Source organism: Melanerpes formicivorus, unplaced genomic scaffold, assembly GCF_026170545.1.
Source record: "Melanerpes formicivorus ecotype bairdi unplaced genomic scaffold, bMelFor1.0.p_v2 SCAF_8, whole genome shotgun sequence".
Classification (NCBI taxonomy): Eukaryota; Metazoa; Chordata; class Aves; order Piciformes; family Picidae; genus Melanerpes; species Melanerpes formicivorus.
In genome coordinates this window covers 7975306-7995368 of record NW_027142360.1, presented here as the reverse complement: position 1 = coordinate 7995368, position 20063 = coordinate 7975306, and the positions used below count along the sequence as shown (strand labels likewise).

General features: G+C 41.9%; 1 protein-coding gene across 2 annotated transcripts in view; it reads right to left on the bottom strand.

The window, feature by feature from the left end:
• The window catches only part of BCAT1 (branched chain amino acid transaminase 1), a 70009-nt gene that overhangs the window by 41953 nt on the left and 7993 nt on the right, over positions 1-20063 (bottom strand). For both annotated transcript variants that reach the window (XM_068141926.1, XM_068141927.1), the window contains exon 2: positions 7768-7839. In XM_068141926.1, coding sequence (XP_067998027.1) covers positions 7768-7839 — 72 coding nt within the window. The remainder of the gene's footprint in view (positions 1-7767; positions 7840-20063) is intronic.

The window sequence follows — 20063 nt, the reverse complement described above, 5'->3', positions numbered from 1 at the left end:
TTGATCCCAAGCCTGTTGAAGTTAATCAATACCCTTCCTCCAGCTTTGTAGGAATTTGGATTACAGGGGAGGCAAAACTACCTGAATTTTTCCAGCCCTATCCATTTCTACCACTTCAGGAAAATCAAATGGACTGGTAATGGTTCCACCTTTTGTTGTTTGGTTTGTTTTGTTTTTTCTTTATTTGTCCCTTACTCATTAGTCTGTTCTTCACTGGCACAAGTTGCAACAGGGCTCCTACAGATCCTAAGGAGATCTTCTGTCTGATATTAAGGAAATCTTAAGGAAAGCACCTATTTGATTTCAATGAGATCTATCTCTTCTAATCCATATATTATACAGAAATCTTGCTATTTAGAATAAACCAAACCAGGTTGGAAGAGACCTTCAAGATCATCGCGTCCAACCCATCAACCAATCCAAGCCGCCTAAACAACTAACCCATGGCACCAAGCACCCCATCAAGTCCAGAAATTGGACACTTGGTTACAATTTGCTCCTATAAACTATTGCTGTTTACTAACACCTATTCCAGTTAATTAAGTGGAGTGGTCAGGAAGTGTGAACAGGGAGGAAGTGTGAGCAGGCTTTCATGCAGTCATTTTACTGGTCTGGAAAACACACTGCCATAGCTTACTGTTACTGCTGGTCAAGTTAGCTATAAAAAAATCCTCTTTGGCCATGTCACTGCACTTCATGTCTGTTAGGTAGGTATACCTGGGCTTTTGACCAGAAGGACGCAATTCCATATAGGGAAACACAGACTACAACTCCCTAAGAACCCAATTCCTTGTACAGAAAGTCTTTTCACAGACTCGTATTCAAATGTCTCCAAAAATACAAAACTAGGACCATTCTTCACTAATGGAACATATTAATTAATTACCCTACCCATAGAAGTCACTATTAGTATATCCTGATTCTTCTCAAAAGATCTGACAGATTGGTTAATGCAATTCCTGATGCTGTGCTGCTCTTTGTCTCACAACCACTGTATTTCTGCGTTACAGCATAAACACAATGTTCCATTTTTAGAAAGAGTTTGCCTGGGAGAAGATTTGAGCATAACACAAGCTGAGGGCTCACACTGGCCTGTGACACAAAACTGGGATAGAGAGATGTGTGACATTTCACCAACATCACATTTTTGTACAGTGGCACAGTGGTTTAGATGCTCAAATAATTCTCTATGAAAGCAAAACTTATACAATGAGTCCATGAAGATTTAAGATGCTACTATCTCCTGCTTCAGGAAACAACATTTCTATGTCACATGAAGAAAGCAAACCATTATTTAAAGTATTTACACCTAAACCCTTCTCTAAAATATAGTAATGTTGAAGGAAGGAATGAATTGCAAATCTGTCTTTCAGACAAGCAAGTTGGAAATCTCTTGCCTAAGAATCCTGGCCAGTCACAACCATGTTATGTGGAATAGCCAGGAATAGAATCATAATCTCACACGTCCAAGTCCCGAGCAGTTGCAATTAAATCTTCTTACCCTGGTTTTAATAAGCTTCTAGAGATGCAGAGAAGTGTATTCATGGAATGAAGGGATTCAGAATTTATCATTTCAAATGGAATTTCAAAAGCTTTTGGGAATATAAAATACTTTGGTGGTGCAGACTTACACAGCGGTCACAGGAATAATTTCCAATGTTCAGTTAATCACACCTGCCTTTTTCTCTTATCTCCTTTCCACAATGGTAAACAGGAGGTACACTTACAAATTGCCATGAATTTCAGTGTCTGACCTGCCACTGAAACCACCACATTCTGCCAATTCATTCCATTCATTACTTTCTTAGAAAGAGAGACTAAATATGGGATAACAGAAAACTATTCCAGCTTTCCAAGCTGTTAGTTCATGAGTTAGGCTATAGAGATTTCAACAGAAATAGAAAGGCCAACAGAATCTTATAAAAAGAAATTTAAAAAAGAGGAAAAAAAGACTAAATTATTTTCCCCAAATGTATCACAGTATAACTAAGGTTGGAAGAGACCTCGAGGATCATTGAGTCCACCACAGATCAAGTGCCACGTCCAATCCCATCTTGAACACCTCCAGGGACGGTGACTCCACCACCTCCCTGGGCAGCACATTCCAATGATGAACGACTTGCTCGGTGAAGAACTTTCTCCTCACCTCGAGTCTAAACCTCCCCTGGTGCAGCCTGAGACTGTGTCCTCTTGTTCTGGCGCTGGTTGCCTGGGAGAAGAGACCAACCCCTTCCTGGCTACAACCACCTGTAGCTCCTATTTGGGTGTGTTTGGCAAAGGAGATATATATATATGTGAATCTCAGGGACTCAATATAGAAGAAGGTATGGACACTACATAACTTTTTAAGCTTTGGAGTCAGATAGTTTCCTTTGGGAATTATTGACTGGTGCTGAAGCCCTGCATTTTAAAAGCAATTCTTCAAATTAGGGGGGAAAAATACCAAACCCAGAACAACAACAACAACACAAAAAAAAGGCAAACAAAATGAAACAAACAAAAAAAAAAGCCCCAAACACGTTAAAAACAAAATTATGTAAGCCAAAAGGAATTTCCAAAACGGTAGTACAACTTCTCCGCTTTTAGAGACATCAACTATATCTTAAGCTCCTAGTTAACAAGAAGATAAAGCTATAAATCAACTCAGCCAGGCTGCCCCCTGCCTGTTTTTCTAGCATCTTCTTTTTATCTTGGCTAAAAGCTCCTGTTATTTGCCAAAGTCAATTAGCTTTATTTGCAAAGCCTACAGCTTCAGATAATGGGCCAATCACTTTTCCTACTCTTAGAAAACCTATTTGGTAAAAGCCTGCAACTATCTGAAGGACATTACCCACCTGCAGGAAAACACAGAAGTAATTGCTGCTAAGCTAAAAGGGAACAGAGCTGTCGCAGATCTCAAACACCACCTTACAGATGGGCTCCTGATGGCATGAGAAATCTGCTTGTAGACTGTTGGGAAATCATCCTTTAGTGCATCATGGAAGAACTGTGGTGACTTGTTTTCACAGGGCTAAGAACTTCTCAACACAACTTCCTCAACACAAGAGGGCTGTGGATCTGATGGAGTGGGTCTAGAGGAGGGCCACAAAAATGATCAGGGGGCTGAAACCCCTCTTCTATGAGTACAGGCTGAGGGAGCTGGGCTTGTTCAGCCTGGAGAAGAGAAGGCTATGAGAAGACCTAATTGCGACCTTCCAATACCTGAAGGGGGCTACAGGAAGGCTGCAGAGGGACTGTTTCCAAAGACCTGCAGTGATAGGATGAGGGGCAATGGTTTGAAATGAGAGAAGAGATTGGATGTTAGGAACAAGTTCTTTACCATGAAAGTGATGGAACACTGCAAAAAGTTGCCCAGGCAGGCAGTTGAGGCCCCATGCCTGGATATATTCAAGGTGAGGGTCAACAGGGCTTTGGGCAACCCGATCTAGTTGAGGATGTACCTGCTTACTGCAGAAGGGGTCAGACTAGATGACCTTTGAAGGTCACTTCCAACCCAGACCTTTCTATGATTCTATATAGCTTCCAGTCCACCATCGGCTCACATCCCACTGGCTTGGAACCTGGGGAGGCTGGGTCTGTTTGCAGAAGACTAAGTGAACACCTTTATGTGGAGTAACACAAGGAACCATTTGGATACAGAAGCTCCATTTAAACACTTTCCAATCCACTATCACAAGTCTTCATACCAGCAAACAAATCCAGATACACTTACAAACTACAGCTACTTTATTCTGTTTCAGCACAACAGGCTAACCAGTATTCCCTAGAAGGTTTAGGCTACTTTGGTACACTAATTAGGCCATTAAAAACTAAAACAAAAGAACTGAATATTGCACCATTAAGATGCCCAGTCAATTCTACATAGCTTCAGATCATTACAGTAGAGAGAAACACACAAGGAATAGGTAATACTGTTAAAGGGTTCCATGTATCAGTCTCTCACAGAGAAAAATGTATTCCATAAAAATGAAAATAAACTTTCTGGATATTGATGGTTAACATGAGGAAACTAAAAAGGCAATAATACCTACCTTTAGTCTTTAAAAGACCAAGTATTATGAATTCCAAGTCAGAGCTCATGTATACATTAAGAGAAACAAAATGAGATTTATGTATGGAAATACTATCCAAGCAACATTCATTCTGTTTTGTGATACTCCAATAAGCAGAAAGAAGGCATTAAAGAAATTACTAGATTTTTAGCCATAAACATCAAGTGCCTTAGACATGACCATGGGCTATTTCATGGCATTACTGAATGCAAAACAAAAAAAACTCAAAAAAATGGGTAAGAACAAAGCCAAACTAGAGCACTTCTTGATTCAACATTCTGAATTGCCTTCATTGGTACAGAGGATGACTGCACTCTCCATTACTGGTTTTGTGCTCCCCTCCCGAGATCCACTGCTGGCAACAGACAAAACCTACAAGAATAACCTCTTTGGTTATGGTCACAAACCACAGACAGTTATTTAAATAACTAAATATGCGCATACAGCATTTAGAAGTGGGAAGGAAGGAGGAAGATTTCACTCTAGTGTTAAGAGCTTGGTTGATAAATCGTGGACATGTGACATTTCCTACAATACAGGAAACTCCAGCATAATCACAATTTCCTTCAATGTTCTTATCTGGTCCAAGATCACTGTGTCAGCTCTAATTGCAACACATTAAGCACCTAGTAAAACACAGATCTGAGACTTTTAACTGGAGAAGTGAGTCCAATTAAGGTAGCCCAGTAGCAGTTAAAATGAACCAAGTACTGACTTAAGACAAACCCAGAGAAACCCATGAGAATAGAAAGCAGCAGGCAGCTAGCAGCAGGGCTCACTGCTTGCTAGAAGCTTCTAGGTAGCATTGTTTAACCTGGAAAAGAGAAGGTTCAGGGGAGACCTTATCACTGTCTACAACTACCTGAAGGGTGATTGTGGTCAGGAAGGGGTTGGTCTCTTCTCCCAGGCAACCAGCACCAGAACAAGAGGACACAGTCTCAAGCTGTGCCAGGGGAAGTTTAGGCTCGAGGCGAAAGTTCTTCACTGAGAGTCATTCGCCACTGGAATGTGCAGCCCAGGGAGGTGGTGGAGTCACCATCCCTGGAGATGTTCAAGAGGGGATTGGATGTGGCACTTGATGCCATGGTTTAGTCATGAGGTCTGTGGTGACTGGTTGGACTTGATGATCTTTGAGGCCTCTTCCAACCTTGGTGATACTGTGAATTTCCTAGTCCACCTGTCCAAGCCAGGCAGAAATAGCAGTAAAATTCAAAGCAGCTCACTCCACCTCAAAAGCATAGCACTGCATTCTGAGAAGAAATGTCTTCAGCAGGCTAACCTGGCATTCAAATGCTGGGCCTCATCCACTTTCAACAACACTTTATGTGAGCATAAAACAAAACCATACCCTGTTTTCTACATTCCCACAGTCTTGGATTACTTAGGTTTCTGGCACAAAATTGTGGCTTTCTTCAGCACAGACAGCACCGTGGGGCAACTTGATTCCTTTGAAATATTATTAATTATAGTTTATGAAATTGTAACAATAATTGCCTTCCACATAAATGTTTGTGACACTCCTTAGAATGAATCCAGGCTATTTTACTTGTCATTGACTGGAACTATTTTTCCTTCATTTATAAAGTTAAAAGAGACTGCAGATAATTTTTACAATGCAGCTCTGCAATCAGTACCTGTATTCCTACCATCATTTTCATACACAAACCCCCCACAGTATGATATTTTCTATAAAAATCATATAATTTTCTGGTGACTGCAGCTGATTTTCAGAAACAGAGCCAGAAGGCAGGGATGGACTTACAAATTAAACTTTGCCATGAGCCAGCTGTTTTGTTTTTTTCCTTAGCATTATTTCCTTTATGACCATCTGTCCCACCTGCTAACATATTTTTCCCCTCACACAGACCCTCCATTACAATGAGCTGCCATTCTGGCTGACATACAAGTATTGATGGAAAGGAAACTGGATTAAATCCAACTTTGTGTCACCTAATATTTGGACCTTTGGTAAAGCACCTGCTGGACTGCCAGTATAATTAAATCCACCTCAAGTCTGCTTTAGCTTACGTCCAGTGCACCTATGACCCAAACACTATCAGAGTTTGTTGCCACTCTATCTTCCTTCTGGACTACCTAAGTCAATGAGTGGAAGGACACAGCACAGTGTGATTACACAAGCAATCTGTAATGTAGTTTTTGTTTTCAAATGCCCTAGCACACTGTACTGAATGAATTTACCGAGGTCTGTCTTGTCTATTTATTAAAGATGAATTGACAAAAGAACTCTGCACTCCATACTTGTGAATTCTGGTTGCATTTCTGGTTTTGTCAACATTTTCCAAATCAGACCTTCTGGCTGAAAAGTCATCCTAAATCCTCCTTCTTGGGCAGAATTGCCAGAGCAACACAATGCAAAGAAATGAGGAAGAGAAGAGCTGGGAAGGGTTGAGGAAGATGAAAAAGGAAAAAAACCCATGTTGCTACATGGCAAAGTTCTGCAGTCATCTACTCTCAAAAATTCTTTACTGCTTTCAATGAGACCAGCATTGGAATAAATCTTACCAAGGAGTCTAACACATTTGATGCATCACTTGTTTTTGATATCTTCTTAAAATCTAACAACTGAAAGAGAACTAACTTCTTCAGCATAATTCAGAAGATCATACAGCTGTGATATTGCCCCCCCCCCCCCCAAAAAAAAAACCAAAAATCAGGAAGAAGATGGCAGTGACAAAGTGTATCATCATCATTTCATCTCATGTACTGCTGACAACAGTCAGCAATAACAGGAAGGGAACTGCTGAAAGAGTACAAGTGAAGACGCTCTTTTCCCAGGTACTATTTTTAAATATCTGCAGATTGTAAAGCAGTGAAGGAGAGAGGGGAGAAAGAATTACAGATGTGTGACTTAAGGAATAACATAGACAAGAGAGAGGAAAAAAAAAGGGAATGAAGGCAGAATGAAGGTAGAATTCCAAGAAGCAGATGCTGATAGACTTTACATTTCCAACAGAGAAAAGCTGACATCTGTTTCCATACAGTGCTCAAAATGAGCACTTAGTTACTAGCATTGCATTCAGGCAGGAGCAGGAGAAGTGATATCTTAACTGAGCTCAGTTCTAAGTAGAAGATGAAAATAAAAAAAGAGGGATTCAATTTCGTGTCAGTTCCTGGCAGCTGCTCAGCATTCCTTATTATCATAGCCCTGTTTGTTGAGTGTTGATAATATGCCAGAGCTGTGGTGTGCTTTGGAGCCCTGAGCTCTGCCAGTTTGAGACCAGATGGAAAAATCTACTTTTAAACACTAATCATAATGCTAAAGTTTAACAAATAATAGAGTGCTATATAGACTTAGGAAAAACTAAACTAGCACCTGAAACTAGATTAAAATAAACTTCTTGCAACATACTTAGTTTCCAGACTGAAAAATATGGGCATTCTCAGCAAATGCAATGCACAGAATTTAGAATAAATAAACCAAACCAGGTTGGAAGAGACCTTCAAGATCATCACGTCCAACCTGTCATCCAACACCACCTAAACAACTAACCCATGGCACCAAGCACCCCATCAAGTCTCCTCCTGAACACCACCAATGATGGTGACTCCACCACCTCCTTGGGCAAAATTACGACACTGAAGCCTGTCAGTAGGTAGGAACACCTGCACAGCAGTCACTACCATGTTATATGGATGCTGTCTGGCATCATCTACTGAAATGCCTCAAACCCTCATCTTTTACCAAACAACATACCTTGAAAGATTGTGTTGCATGCTTTGCTGTTTCTCCTGTGCATCCTCCAGCTGTGCACTCATTCTGACAGCCCTAGAGTAAGTAAAAACAGAGGAAGTCAAATTCAATGCACACTGCAGACAAGTTGACAGACATTCAGTTAATTCTATTTTAGGGACAAGCTGTATTGAACAATCACTCAGACTTCATCAGTAAATACATTAGCAAGAACGTTTTGGCAGTTTCTTAGCACACCTTTCCAACTTCTGGGTTTGTAGTTTTACTTCAGTTGCATTATTTTGTGCAATGGTATTTCAGGGCTTTATAAGTCAGACAGCATCTTAGAATAGATGATAGCTCTGAGGTGTAGAGGGGTATGGACAACATTACAAGTCTCTTTTTCAAAGCTGAATAAATAAATTGTATTTAAACACATCAAATCCCAGTTTCTCTTCTAAAGTATCCACTTTACAGATTTGATTTTGCCTTTTTCAGAGAAGCCTGAGTAAGCAGAATCGAAGAAACAGAAATAATTTTCTCTTAAATAATTAAATGAAGACAACAATAATGAATGCCCATCTGTGTAAATATATAATCAGAATCATTTACTCTGCTGAACTTCAGGGTTCTGCCACAGACCATGTTAGAAAGTAACTGAAAGAAATCCATCCAGCAACAAAGGGATAACAGACTGGTGCAAGCCTTCTACCTAAAAGCAAGATCCCCAGCTTCCACAGCATCCCCGTGGACCCTCCTGCAATACTTATACCTTCCTTGCCAGTAGCCAGTAAATACACTCAACAAGCATGGAGCAAAGGAGACCCTTACAAAAATTTCCCAATTCAGACCAGACCTTAAGAAAAAGCTGGAAAGATGAAATAGGGGCAGAGGTTAGGGAGAGGGCAGAAGGTGCTGTGTCTTGGGAACAGGTGATGAAGGGCATGGCTAGGAGGAAGGCTTACAGGGGGCACAACTGGCAAGATGGAAGGGATGGCAGAAGGGATGGCTAGCTGTTGAGATGAGACCAGGGATGGTGGGCATGGGGAAGTAGTAAAGGTGGCCAGAGTGACTCTCTGAAGGTGTGAAGGAAAGACAAAGTCATTAAGGGATATTTTTCCAGGGCTGATAGGCAAGGGGCTTTCAACCCTATAAGGGAAAAACCCTAGCAGGAGCATGAACCATCTGCTCACCACCTGGCAGCTGCCTCTCACCCTGCCACCCCTCAGCCTTGCTGCATCTTGGGTGGGAAGTTCCAACACAGGTGAGAAAGCCCCAGGTTAAAGATATAATCCCCCAAAGGAAAGAGGTGCACAGGGAACTCTTCATGGTCAGCCTCTTGAGATCCCTACCCCAAGCTCTTAATCAGGATGCCACCTTCATTTTACAAGGAGGGCTTCAGGGCAGTGCCAGGGAGACCCCAGCCGCCACAGGCCTGCAGCAGCCACCAAACTGAGTCCAGGACTGGGGCCGCATGGCTCTCAGCCAGTGATGCATGACGTGCACAACTTTTTGCAGATCACAGTAGATATAGAGACAGTAGAGGAGGAGAAAAAAAAAGTGGTATATTCAGTAGGCTTTTATCAGCTAGCTGGCTTGTTACCAACAAAAGAAAAAGCCAACTCCCACCTACAGTAGATCTCACATCCTCTTCCCTCCCCCACAAGCCCCAGGGAGACCATAACATCACTCCTGCCTTTTCTCACCATCAGCTTTAACCCTTCTGTTCCTCTTCTTTTCTAAGCCTCTATAATGACCTATACAATTTCAGCTATAGGCTCCTTCCTATCAACTACAGGAGAGTGCAGAGAGAAATCATAAATCTCTTTACAATGTGCTAATATGCTTTACCCTAAAACCTTATTAAATATATGGTTTATCTGCCTTAAAGCTTGGTGAGTTTCATTCCAGAATGACAAGTCTTTTTGATACACTGTTCAACAGCATTCAGTGTCAGACCCTGGTAGAAGCAGAGTGCTACCCTAACTGAAAGACCATTTGAATTAAATATTGGATAATAGGTCCTTGCTTTCCCTGCAATCCTTGAAGGATATTTCCAAATGCAATGGTAAAATTCCAGAAGGCCTTCATTACACTATCAGTTTATAATAGTTAAGTATTCTGCAGATTAACTAAGCCAACTGATTTTGCTATGCAGTGCAATGAATCAGGATGGAGAATGTGCTAGTTACCAGCTAACAGGATGGCAACTGCCAGTCGTGGAGCAAGAATTTCTCAAGCAACTCTAGATCCACTGCTGTTTTTTTGTCTAATATCTAGTATACAAAACTGGATTCTCATAGATTCATAGAATGGTTTGGGTTGGAAGGAGCCTTGAAGATTATCTAGTTACAACCCCCTGCCATAAGCAAAGGACACCTCCCACTAGCCCAGGTTGCTCAAGGCCTCATCCAACTTGGCCTTGAATGGCTCCAGGGAGGGAGAATCCACAACCTCCCTGGGCAACCTGTTCCAGTGTTTCACCACCCCCTCTGTAAAGATTTTCTTCCCAATCTCCAGTCTCAATCTGCTCTCCCCAAGCTTCAATCCATTCTCTCTTGTGCTATCACTACAAGCCCTTCTAAAACATGCCTTAACAGCTGTCTTGTAGGCCTCCATCAGGTACTGGAAGGTCGCTACTGGAAGGTCTCCCCAGAGCCTTCTTTTCTCCAGACTGAACAGCTCCACCTCTTGCCACCTGTCCCATAGGGGAGGTTCTCTAGCCCTCTGATCATCTTCCTAGCACTCTTCTGGACTCTCTGTAATAGTTCAATGTCCCTCTTATCTGGGGGCACCATAACTGGATGCAGTACTCCAGGTGGGGTGTCATGAGGGCAGAGCAGAGGGACAGAATCACCTCCTTCATCCTGCTGGTAACACTTCTTTTGATGCAGCCCAGGACATGGCTGCCTTCTGGGCTGCCAGTGACCATTGCTGGCTCATGTTGAGTTTCTTTACCAGCTGATATTTTCTAATCATAATTACTAGTGACAGCAAATACTGACAGATACTCAACCATTATGTTCCATTTTCTTCCCATCTCTGCATTACTGCCCTAAAGCAAGTGTTGACTTCAACACAGCAGGGAGGGAAGCTGCATACAGTTTAATCCTCTCACAATCTTTGAAAAGCTACAAAGCTTGTATGTGAATTCCAAACACGGACCACCTATATGGGAACAGCCCTGAGGGGGCCCAACCATGTTGTCCTTCAGTTCAAGGTTCCCACTGAACTCAGTGAAATCAAGAACCCATTTTTTGGGCTTGAGCCTGTTTGCCATGAAGTCATCACATCTGACAGGTTTAACTCATATTTAAAGCAAGCAGCTAACTGCCTTTGTTAACCACACAGAGATTATACAGAGTTAATCCCTTGGCACTGGAGAGACATACCACAATTACTTTCTAATTGATGGACTCATGTTTTAATGGCTCCATGGCTTTTAAATTTGAAACATTGTTAAGTGCAATAGGGAAAATTACTCCCTGGTTTAGTGCCAACATTGCCAAGGGAGATATGCCAAGCATAAATCTACCCTTAGTATTTAATAACATGGTAATTGAAAACTGCATCCATTAAAACACTGATATTATCCTAAGCATACCTCTGAGCCACTGGGTCAATATCTCCTCCAAAGTCTCTCAAGTCTGTATCAAGTTGCTATGCAATTACATAAGCAGAGCAGTATTTCCTATGTTGTGGTATAGAGATAACACCATTTTCTTTGTGGTATATGCACTGCTGCTTCTAGTTTGGAAATAGGGCAGCATTTCACATTTTCCCTTCCAAAATATTGAAAAGATATACTGATGTTATCACTACTGCAAAGCCTAAATGAGAAAAGAAGGGTAAAAATTACACTAGCTTTTGGTAAACTAGTGGGGTTTATATGCCGTTTTATCACTTGCTGGCACTTCTACAGACTATCTCCGTGGTATAATAATCACTGCACATTCTTTAGCATCTACAAAAGCAATCACAATACACTCAGTTGGGTAACAGTGCTCCCTTACGTTAGCACTTTCAGTCTAATTCTTATGCAAAATAAGGCTTCAGCAGGGTAATCTCTTCCCAACACGTGAGGGACCGTTGTGTGTGTAACATCAGCACTTTGGACATTTTCTACTTAATGGCTGTCATCTGCACTGCCGCTGGAGCTTTTCCAAACGTCAACATTCTGCTCTTGCATTTGGTCCTCAGACTGCAATTGAAACACGAAGTTTCAACGTCTTTTACACATTGTTCCAGTCAAAGCCTCTTTGGCTTTCCCTGCTGTCTTTGACACACCTCTCTGCTCTCCTGTCAAGGGCATGAAACCTTGTAACGAAAGCACTGACCTCCAAGAGCAGCTGATCAACTTCACTATTTTACCATGCCTGTTATGCTCATCTTTTCAGCTATCCTCTTGCAACTCCCAGCTTCCTCAAAACAGAGGATCTACTCTGTGTGGTCATATCATTCAGCCTTTAGCTGAAAGCCCCATTTTTGTAGCAAGAGATCCAATCTCCTCCCTAAACTCCTAGATTTCCTGGATTATCTGAGTCTGCCTTAGGTTTTTTTTTCCTGTGCCCTCAGACTTGGTGACTTTTGAGAGACAGTGGTAGCACCAACATCTTTGTCCTCATTCTCTGTTCTATAACCTACAGTTCCAACAGATCTTTTGCCAAACTGCTGCCCTTAGATTTTAGCTACCCATTATCCCATAGGCTCATCCTCAGTTATAAACTGATAATCTTATCAGAAGATTTATCACTGTAAACTTAAAATGCAAACTACATTTCCTTAACCTGTGGTGTATAACATTGTTCAATTTAAAAGCCTGCAGCAGTTCTCAAATGAAATAATAGTTTTAAAAAGAATTGGCAGTTACCTCTCTATGCCACATACTCTGTCACAGTTTTTCAAAGAAATCTAATTCTCCAATCAGCTCTGTGCTCACTTAAAATTTCCTTCTCACCACTGTGGAAGAGAAAGAAAACTTTCCCTTGTGGAAGGCAGGAGCAAAGAGAGAAATTCCACATAACTGCTACAGAGGTCACACCTTCAGCTAGCAAATCAACACAACTCAAGACCTGCAGTTTCACAAAATCCTTAAGTCATCTTTTGGTTTCACCAGTGTATGCTTATCTCAGGCAGCCCAAAGACAGCTCTGATGTCTCCACTCTATGAGTGAGAATTTCAACAACAGCCCCAGTACTCTGGTTAGAGTACCAGCAGCAACAGGGAACATTTGAAAACCCAGTTTCATGCCAGTGAAAGAATTTTAGACAGTACTTTTTTTGGCAGGCATTGGCTGTTCCTGAAGGATGAGAATCTAAAGAAGCAAATATGCCCCAAGCACAGTTACAGCTGCACATAGTTCTATCTACTGAGGCAAACTGGTCTCCAGATTTGCAGATAAATGTAACACCAAGGCTGTCTTGTAGGCTTGTCTTTGCCCCAGCAAAGATGATCTGAGTTTCCTCTCAGTCAGAAGTCATATGAAAAAACATCTTCAGTAATGAAAGTGCCTTCTGAGATGTTTCTCCAAGTTAAAACAGGGTCTTACTGCTTTTTTTCCCCCCATGCTTGCTTCCAGCTACTAAGTGTCTAAGAAGTATTTCATGCTCCAATTTACAATGGAAAGATAACAAAAATCAAAATATTTATCCAGCAATCTAGCAGATCAGTCAATTGAATACCTGACTTATACCATGGCACTGCCTACAGGTGAGCCAAATCAGGTATGTACCAGAGAAGGGCAACAAGGCTGGGGAGAGGCCTTGAGCACAAGCCCTATGAGGAGAGGCTGAGGGAGCTGGGATTGTTTAGCCTGGAAAAGAGGAGGCTCAGGGGTGACGTCATTGCTTTCTACAACTCCCTGAAGGGTGGTTGTAGCCAGGAAGGGGTTGGTCTCTTCTCTCTAGCAACCAGCACCAGAACAAGGGGACACAGTCTCAAGCTGCGCCAGGGGAAGTTTAGGCTTGAGGTGAGGAGAAAGTTCTTCACTGAGAGAGTCATTCACCATTGGAATGTGCTGCCCAGGGAGGTGGTGGAGTCACCATCCCTGGAGGTGTTCAAGAGGAGATTGGACGTGGCACTTGGTACCATGGTGTAGTCACGAGGTCTGTGGTGACAGGCTGGACTCGATCTTTGAGGTCTCCTCCAACCTTAGTGATACTGTGATAGGTACTCAGGCATTCAAAGCCATCAAAATCAGGGGTTGCCTTTCTGTTCCCAGCGTGCACAAGTGACACATATTCTGTTTATTGCTACAGCTATCTAAAATACTTCCATGACTTCATAACAGTTTTCATCTTCCCCTAGGAAACGTTAATACAATTTGGCAGCCACACCGCACAGAAGATGAACTTGCAGGAACAACAACAAAAAAAATCCTAACAACAAAACCACCCAGTAAAGATGTTCATAGCTCTAAAAATATATAAATATTAAAATCTATCTACTGTCAGACAGAGAAATTCTGAATATTGCTGTAGGGCTGAGTCATATAATAATTTTTTTTTAACATCAACTGAAATAATATTTACTTAACATTTATAAAAAGACTTGCAGATCTCAGGAAGCTCATTTATGGACTCTAAGAGCCCAGTGTGTTTACCTCAGCTGTCATGGGAGTAGTTACAGCTTATAAAAATATTTTAATATTGTCTTTATATTGTATGAATGTGAACATGAACCTGTAGAATAAGATAGACCAGAGCAGGTTGGAAAAGACTTTTGAGATCATTGCATCCAACACCATCTAATCAATTAAACCATGGCACCAAGGACCCCATCAAGTCTCCTCCTAAACACCTCCAATGATGGTGACTCCACCACCTCCCTGGGTAGCACATTCCAATGGGCAATCACTCTCTCTATGAAGAATTTCTTCCTAACATCCAGCCTAAACCTCCCCTGGTGCAGCTTGAGACTGTGTCCTCCTGTTCTGGTGCTGCCTGCGAGAAGTGACCAACCCCCACCTGGCTACAACCTCCCATCAGGTAGTTGTAGAGAGTGATAAGGTCTCCCCTGAGCCACCTTGTCTCCAGGCTAAGCAACCCCAGCTCCCTCAGCCTTTCCTCATAGGGCTTGTGTTCCAAACCCCTCACCAGCTTTGTTGCTCTTCTCTGGACACGTTCCAGCAAGTCAACATCTTTCCTAAACTGAGGGGCCCAGAACTGGACACAGGACTCAAGGTGTGGCCTAACCAGTGCAGTGTACAAGGGCAGAATGACCTCCCTGCTCCTGCTGGCCACACTGTTCCTGATACAGGCCAGGATGCCACTGGCCTTCTTGGCTCATGCTCAGCCTACTATCAACCAGTACCCCCAGGTCCCTCTCTGCCTGGCCAGTGTTAGCAAGCACCAAGTGTGTTTGCTGGGCTGGGGCATTTGCATGACAGCAGGGCACACCATATCCACACAACTCCTTTTAAACCTACTCTTTTCAAAATGAAGACATAAAGAGCAAGACTGAATCTCAAATTGGATTTCCAACTGCTTATCAAGCCAAACAGAGATCTTTGAGGTATCTTTGTTCAGTTGGGGCAGTCTCTATGCATTGGCTTGACAGTCTTCAACAATGAATACAAAGAATATGTAGCACAAACAGCAGAATTCCTAGAGCACCTGCAATGATAGGCTCCAATAACAGATCAGCTCTTGGGGGGAAAAAAAAAAAAATAAACAAACCCCCCCACACACCAATAAACCAAACCAAATCAACAAATAAACAAAACCAAACAACCCCCAACAAACCAAAAAACACATCAAAAATACCCCCAAAAAGGCCAATTTGGCATACCCAGTCTCAGTGTTTAGCTTACCAAGAGTTCTCTGCACTTCTAATATATTTTTTGGAGACTACTCTTGCCTAACATATGTTTGCCCTGATGCCTTGTCTGCTGGGCATTATCACCTTAGTATGGCTGCTTGCTCAACCTTGATCTGGCACTAATGGTGATTAAAACAGCAAGGCAGCTTAAGCAACAGTATACAATGAAGAAAGGCAACTATCATAGCAGAAAAAGCAAGGTTCCACATTATTTAATGATAATCTTTTACCAGAGGGAAAGCATCAGAGTTTAAACCATGGGAGAGTGTCTTTATCTAAGGAAGTTGCATTGCATAAAGCAAGAATCATCATTACATTAGTCCAAAAGACTGTGAAGGCACTTATCCTCTGGCTTAAGCAGTTTATTTGGTTTAATTTAAAGCAATTTGAGTAGTTTGAGTGAAGCTGGAATATGTTCTTCTTAAAACAAGTATCACTGTTTTTATTATGTTTAAATAAGAGTTCTGATGATATGAACACAACTAAGTAGTTAGAAAAACCTTGAAACAGAACAGAAAGAAATGGAAATACTCAGCTAGCCGATCCAAGATTAATATTTACTAACATTTATAGCTCTATCTCAACTCTAAAACCAGACAAAGTTGGTTTTACAAGATTAAATAAATGCAGGACAGCGTTGCCAGAGTAAAAGCATTGCAGTCAGCGCTCAGGTGAAAAACCTCTCCATGGAAACCATGGCAATTTTTTGACTTGGTGCTTAAATTACTAGTTGAATGAGTTCACTAATGCCTAACCTGTTATACAAGAAAGTTTGCGTCAGTTCATCTAAAAGGTAGCAAGGCTAGGCAAGGTGAAGGATAACTGAAGAAAAAGGCAGGGGGAACAGACACCATGTGCTTGACAAACTAGATTATCAAGAAGGCTAAAGGAAAGAGCACCAGAAATACAAAATATATTCATTGGGTATAACTAATTCTAAGGAGACCCTGACCAGGGATCTGTTCAGCTTCATGCTAAAATTATTTTGCCAGTTATTTCAGATATATTTACAGTGTGAGCTTTGAATTACACTCATGTACCACAGACTCATAGAATGGCTTGGGCTGGGAGAGACCTTAGAGATCATCTGCTCCAACCTCCCTGCCATGGAAAGGGGCACCTCTCAACTAGACCAAGTTACTCAAGGCCTCATCCAACCTGCCCTTGAACATCTCCAGGAAGGGGGCATCCACAGCCTCTCTGGACAACCTATTCCATATTCTTGCCACCCTTGTAGTGAATAATTTCTTCCTAAGATCCAATCTAAACCTATTGTTCAATTTAAATCCATTTCCCCTTGTCCTATCAATGGACACTCTTGTAAAAAGCTCCTCTTCAGCCCTCTTATGGTGGGAACACAGAATGGGACACAGTATTCAAGTATACTCACAAGAGCAGAGTAAAAGGGAAGAATCAGCTCTCTTGATCTGCTGGCCACACTCCTCCTGATGCATCCCAGGATATGGTTGGCCTTCTGGGCTGCATGAGCACACTGGCAGCTCATGTTGAGCTCATCTATCAATGCCCTCAAGTCCTTCTCTTCAGGGCTACTCTCAAGCCACTCTGTACCGGTTTATATTCGTGCCTGGGACTGGATAACCCAGGTGTAGGACCTTGCACTTTGACTCGTTGAACCTCATGCAGTTTGCACTGGCCCATTTCTCAAGCCTGTCAAGGTCCCTTTGGATGGCATCCCTTCCCTCAAGTGAGTCCATCACACCACACAGCTTGTTGTCATCAGCTGGTGTCTAAAGTGTGATCCTTCCCAACTGAAAGACTGAAATCCTTCCACCAGCCCTATCCAATACAGCTGTACAGCTCTATGTGGTGTCCCTCTGTTAAACAGTCAGCTCTGCCTTAATACATTTCCTGCACAAGCGTACAATCTTCCTTCCTATTTTCTACACAGAAATAGTCAAGTGCTCTAAAGAAATCCTCTTCAGAAACAACCTCCAAATGCAGTGTGCTGTGACCTTGATTTCTAAGATCACTGCTAACGCTGTTCTTGTTTGTGTTCTTTCTTATGACCCTTTTGTTGCTCTGTCACTCCCCAGTGCCATTTCCTCTGTGCTTCCTCTCTTGCACATTTTACCAACTCTTCTGATGGAGCAAAACAGCCTCCTACTATTAGGGGAACAGGCAGATGACCTAATGGAGCTTTTCCATCTCTAACTCCTATGAACAGTGCCTCTAAGTGCTTCTTTTGTTAGTTTGTTTGTCCGCTTCAGCATTAATTATGTTTTTAACAAGTGCATTGTTTGCTAGAAAGGCATAAAGAAAAACATGTTAAAGCAACCAGCTGGATCTAGTTGACCTAAAAATTCATCTGCCTGTTTTCTAACTAGACAGTGTCTCATGGCTATAGGATATGGTTATTACTTTAAAAAAAATAAATGGAAATAAAATTACAATTCTGAAAGCCATCCTGGTTTTCATGGTCTTTAGGCCCAGTTCTCATTGATCTTTTATATCCAACTGGCAACAAGAAAGGGTATAAATGCTATTACATACTTTCTCCTACCACTGTAAATTGGCTCCCTCTCACCCACAAGGAAGATTGTGCTCACTAAGTTTTCTCCTCCCTGGGGGTCCTCAGTGCCAGGGTGGATGAGGCCTTGAGCAGCCAAGCCTACTTGTGAGGTGTCCCCACCTATGGCAGGGAGGATGGAGTAGATGATCTCTAAGGTCCCTTCCAACCTAAGCCATTTTATAGTCCTGTGATTTCTCTTTCCTCATGTATTTTTTAATGTCAGGTACTAAATTAGCATTTTAAGATTTTATAATGAAGTTCATCAGAGCTACAGGGATGGATTTTTAACTGCACAGTTATACCAGCAAAGATAAGCCTAAGCACTATAAAAATAATTATTCTTCTTTCCCTCAGGGATTCAGTTACACCGGCTGTATTTTCCTATCCTAAGACAGCTGTAGAAGTAAAGTACAGATCTAAAGATGCATAAGATATAGCTTACAATTTATTTGTGAAATCCCCTGATGGTGGAAACTGCACAGAGATCCTGCAGCTAATGACCAAGGCAAGTGGCTTGATGCAATTACAAAATGATAATGTGACTAACATGAATGCACACACAGCAGAAACAAATAAAATCATTGTCTGAAGAGTTACTGAGTGTGTAGAACTGGAAGCAGACAATTTAGTGCAGAAAACCAAAGCTTCTGCTCTTTGCAAATAAATCACTGTAGACTTCTAGGGAATAAAGAAAACCAAACCACAGCAGATACAGTGATGGATTCCAAAATGAGAACTGACATGCTTAAATAAAAGAGCTAGCAGACAAAACCTTTATTTAAGGATGTGCTCCTGTCTGCAGGGTCACTCATAACTACAGTGGAACCAGAATAAACACAGGGTCAAGCTGAATCACTAGCCTGTGTAAGGGGTCATTTGTAGCTATTCTCAGAGTGCTTAGACCGTGTCCCATTTGAGTCCATTTTGCACTGCAATGGAGGTTTACATAAGACACTGAGCAATGATGAATCACACACTGAAAACAAAAGCTCTGGAGGGAAGGAGAAAAAAAAAACCCCAACAACCAAAAAAAAACCTTTTGGAGAAGAGTTACTTTTTTTACCACAAGTCCTGTATCCAGTCCCACCAGAGAATATAAAATAGTGACTTACACAGCTGGCTCTCCAATAACACTAAGTACTATAAAACATTATGCAACTGTGCATGTGGTTGCTGGTGTGTAACGGGCAGACATCATATCTAGCTCTCATAACTTTGCATGGCTTATTTAATTCATCACCAAGTATCAGTATTTAATTCACCACCACTATGCCACTGGTGCCAAAGCACAAGCAGCATGACTTTCTGTATTGCATTAGGCTGTTGATGCAGTTATTGCCTGCTCCCTGCTTCCCAAGCAGTTTGTTTAGCTGTTAAGTGTCCAACCGATGAAGCTGATAGAGCATGGCAGCAGCTATCTAACCTGGGGATCTGATCAGGCTCAATACTGCAGGTACACTCTGCCTGACTAGTCAGAGGAGGGCTCCTTACAAATGTGCTTCTCTACTGTGTTACTCTTCTCAAATGGCTGAGCATAACCCTGGCTTTTGCTTGCAGGCAGAACTGTATACACCTAACTACATGTCCTGTCGGAACATTTGGCCACAACACTGGAGAAGGACCCAGACCTGAGCTTTCAAGGCTTACACTGGATTGAGTGATCTAGAAGGTCTGTTTAAATGGGTGATGCAAGCCACGATAGGAAAAACAAAACAAAACAAAACACCCCAAACAAACCCAACACCACAAAAAAAAAAAAACCAACAAAACACAACCCCTCCAGAAAGACAGCAAGCATTGTCTAGAAGTGCTGCAAACACTGCTTTCTCTTCAGTTCTGATGGTGGGCTGGTCTGTGTGATGCTTGCAGTTATTCACCATTTATTCTTTAAATAAATGTTCTTACTGCACTACCTGGAAGCCTTGAAAATTAATACTGGCTCTACAGTTGCAACACCTAAGTGAAGGAAGGT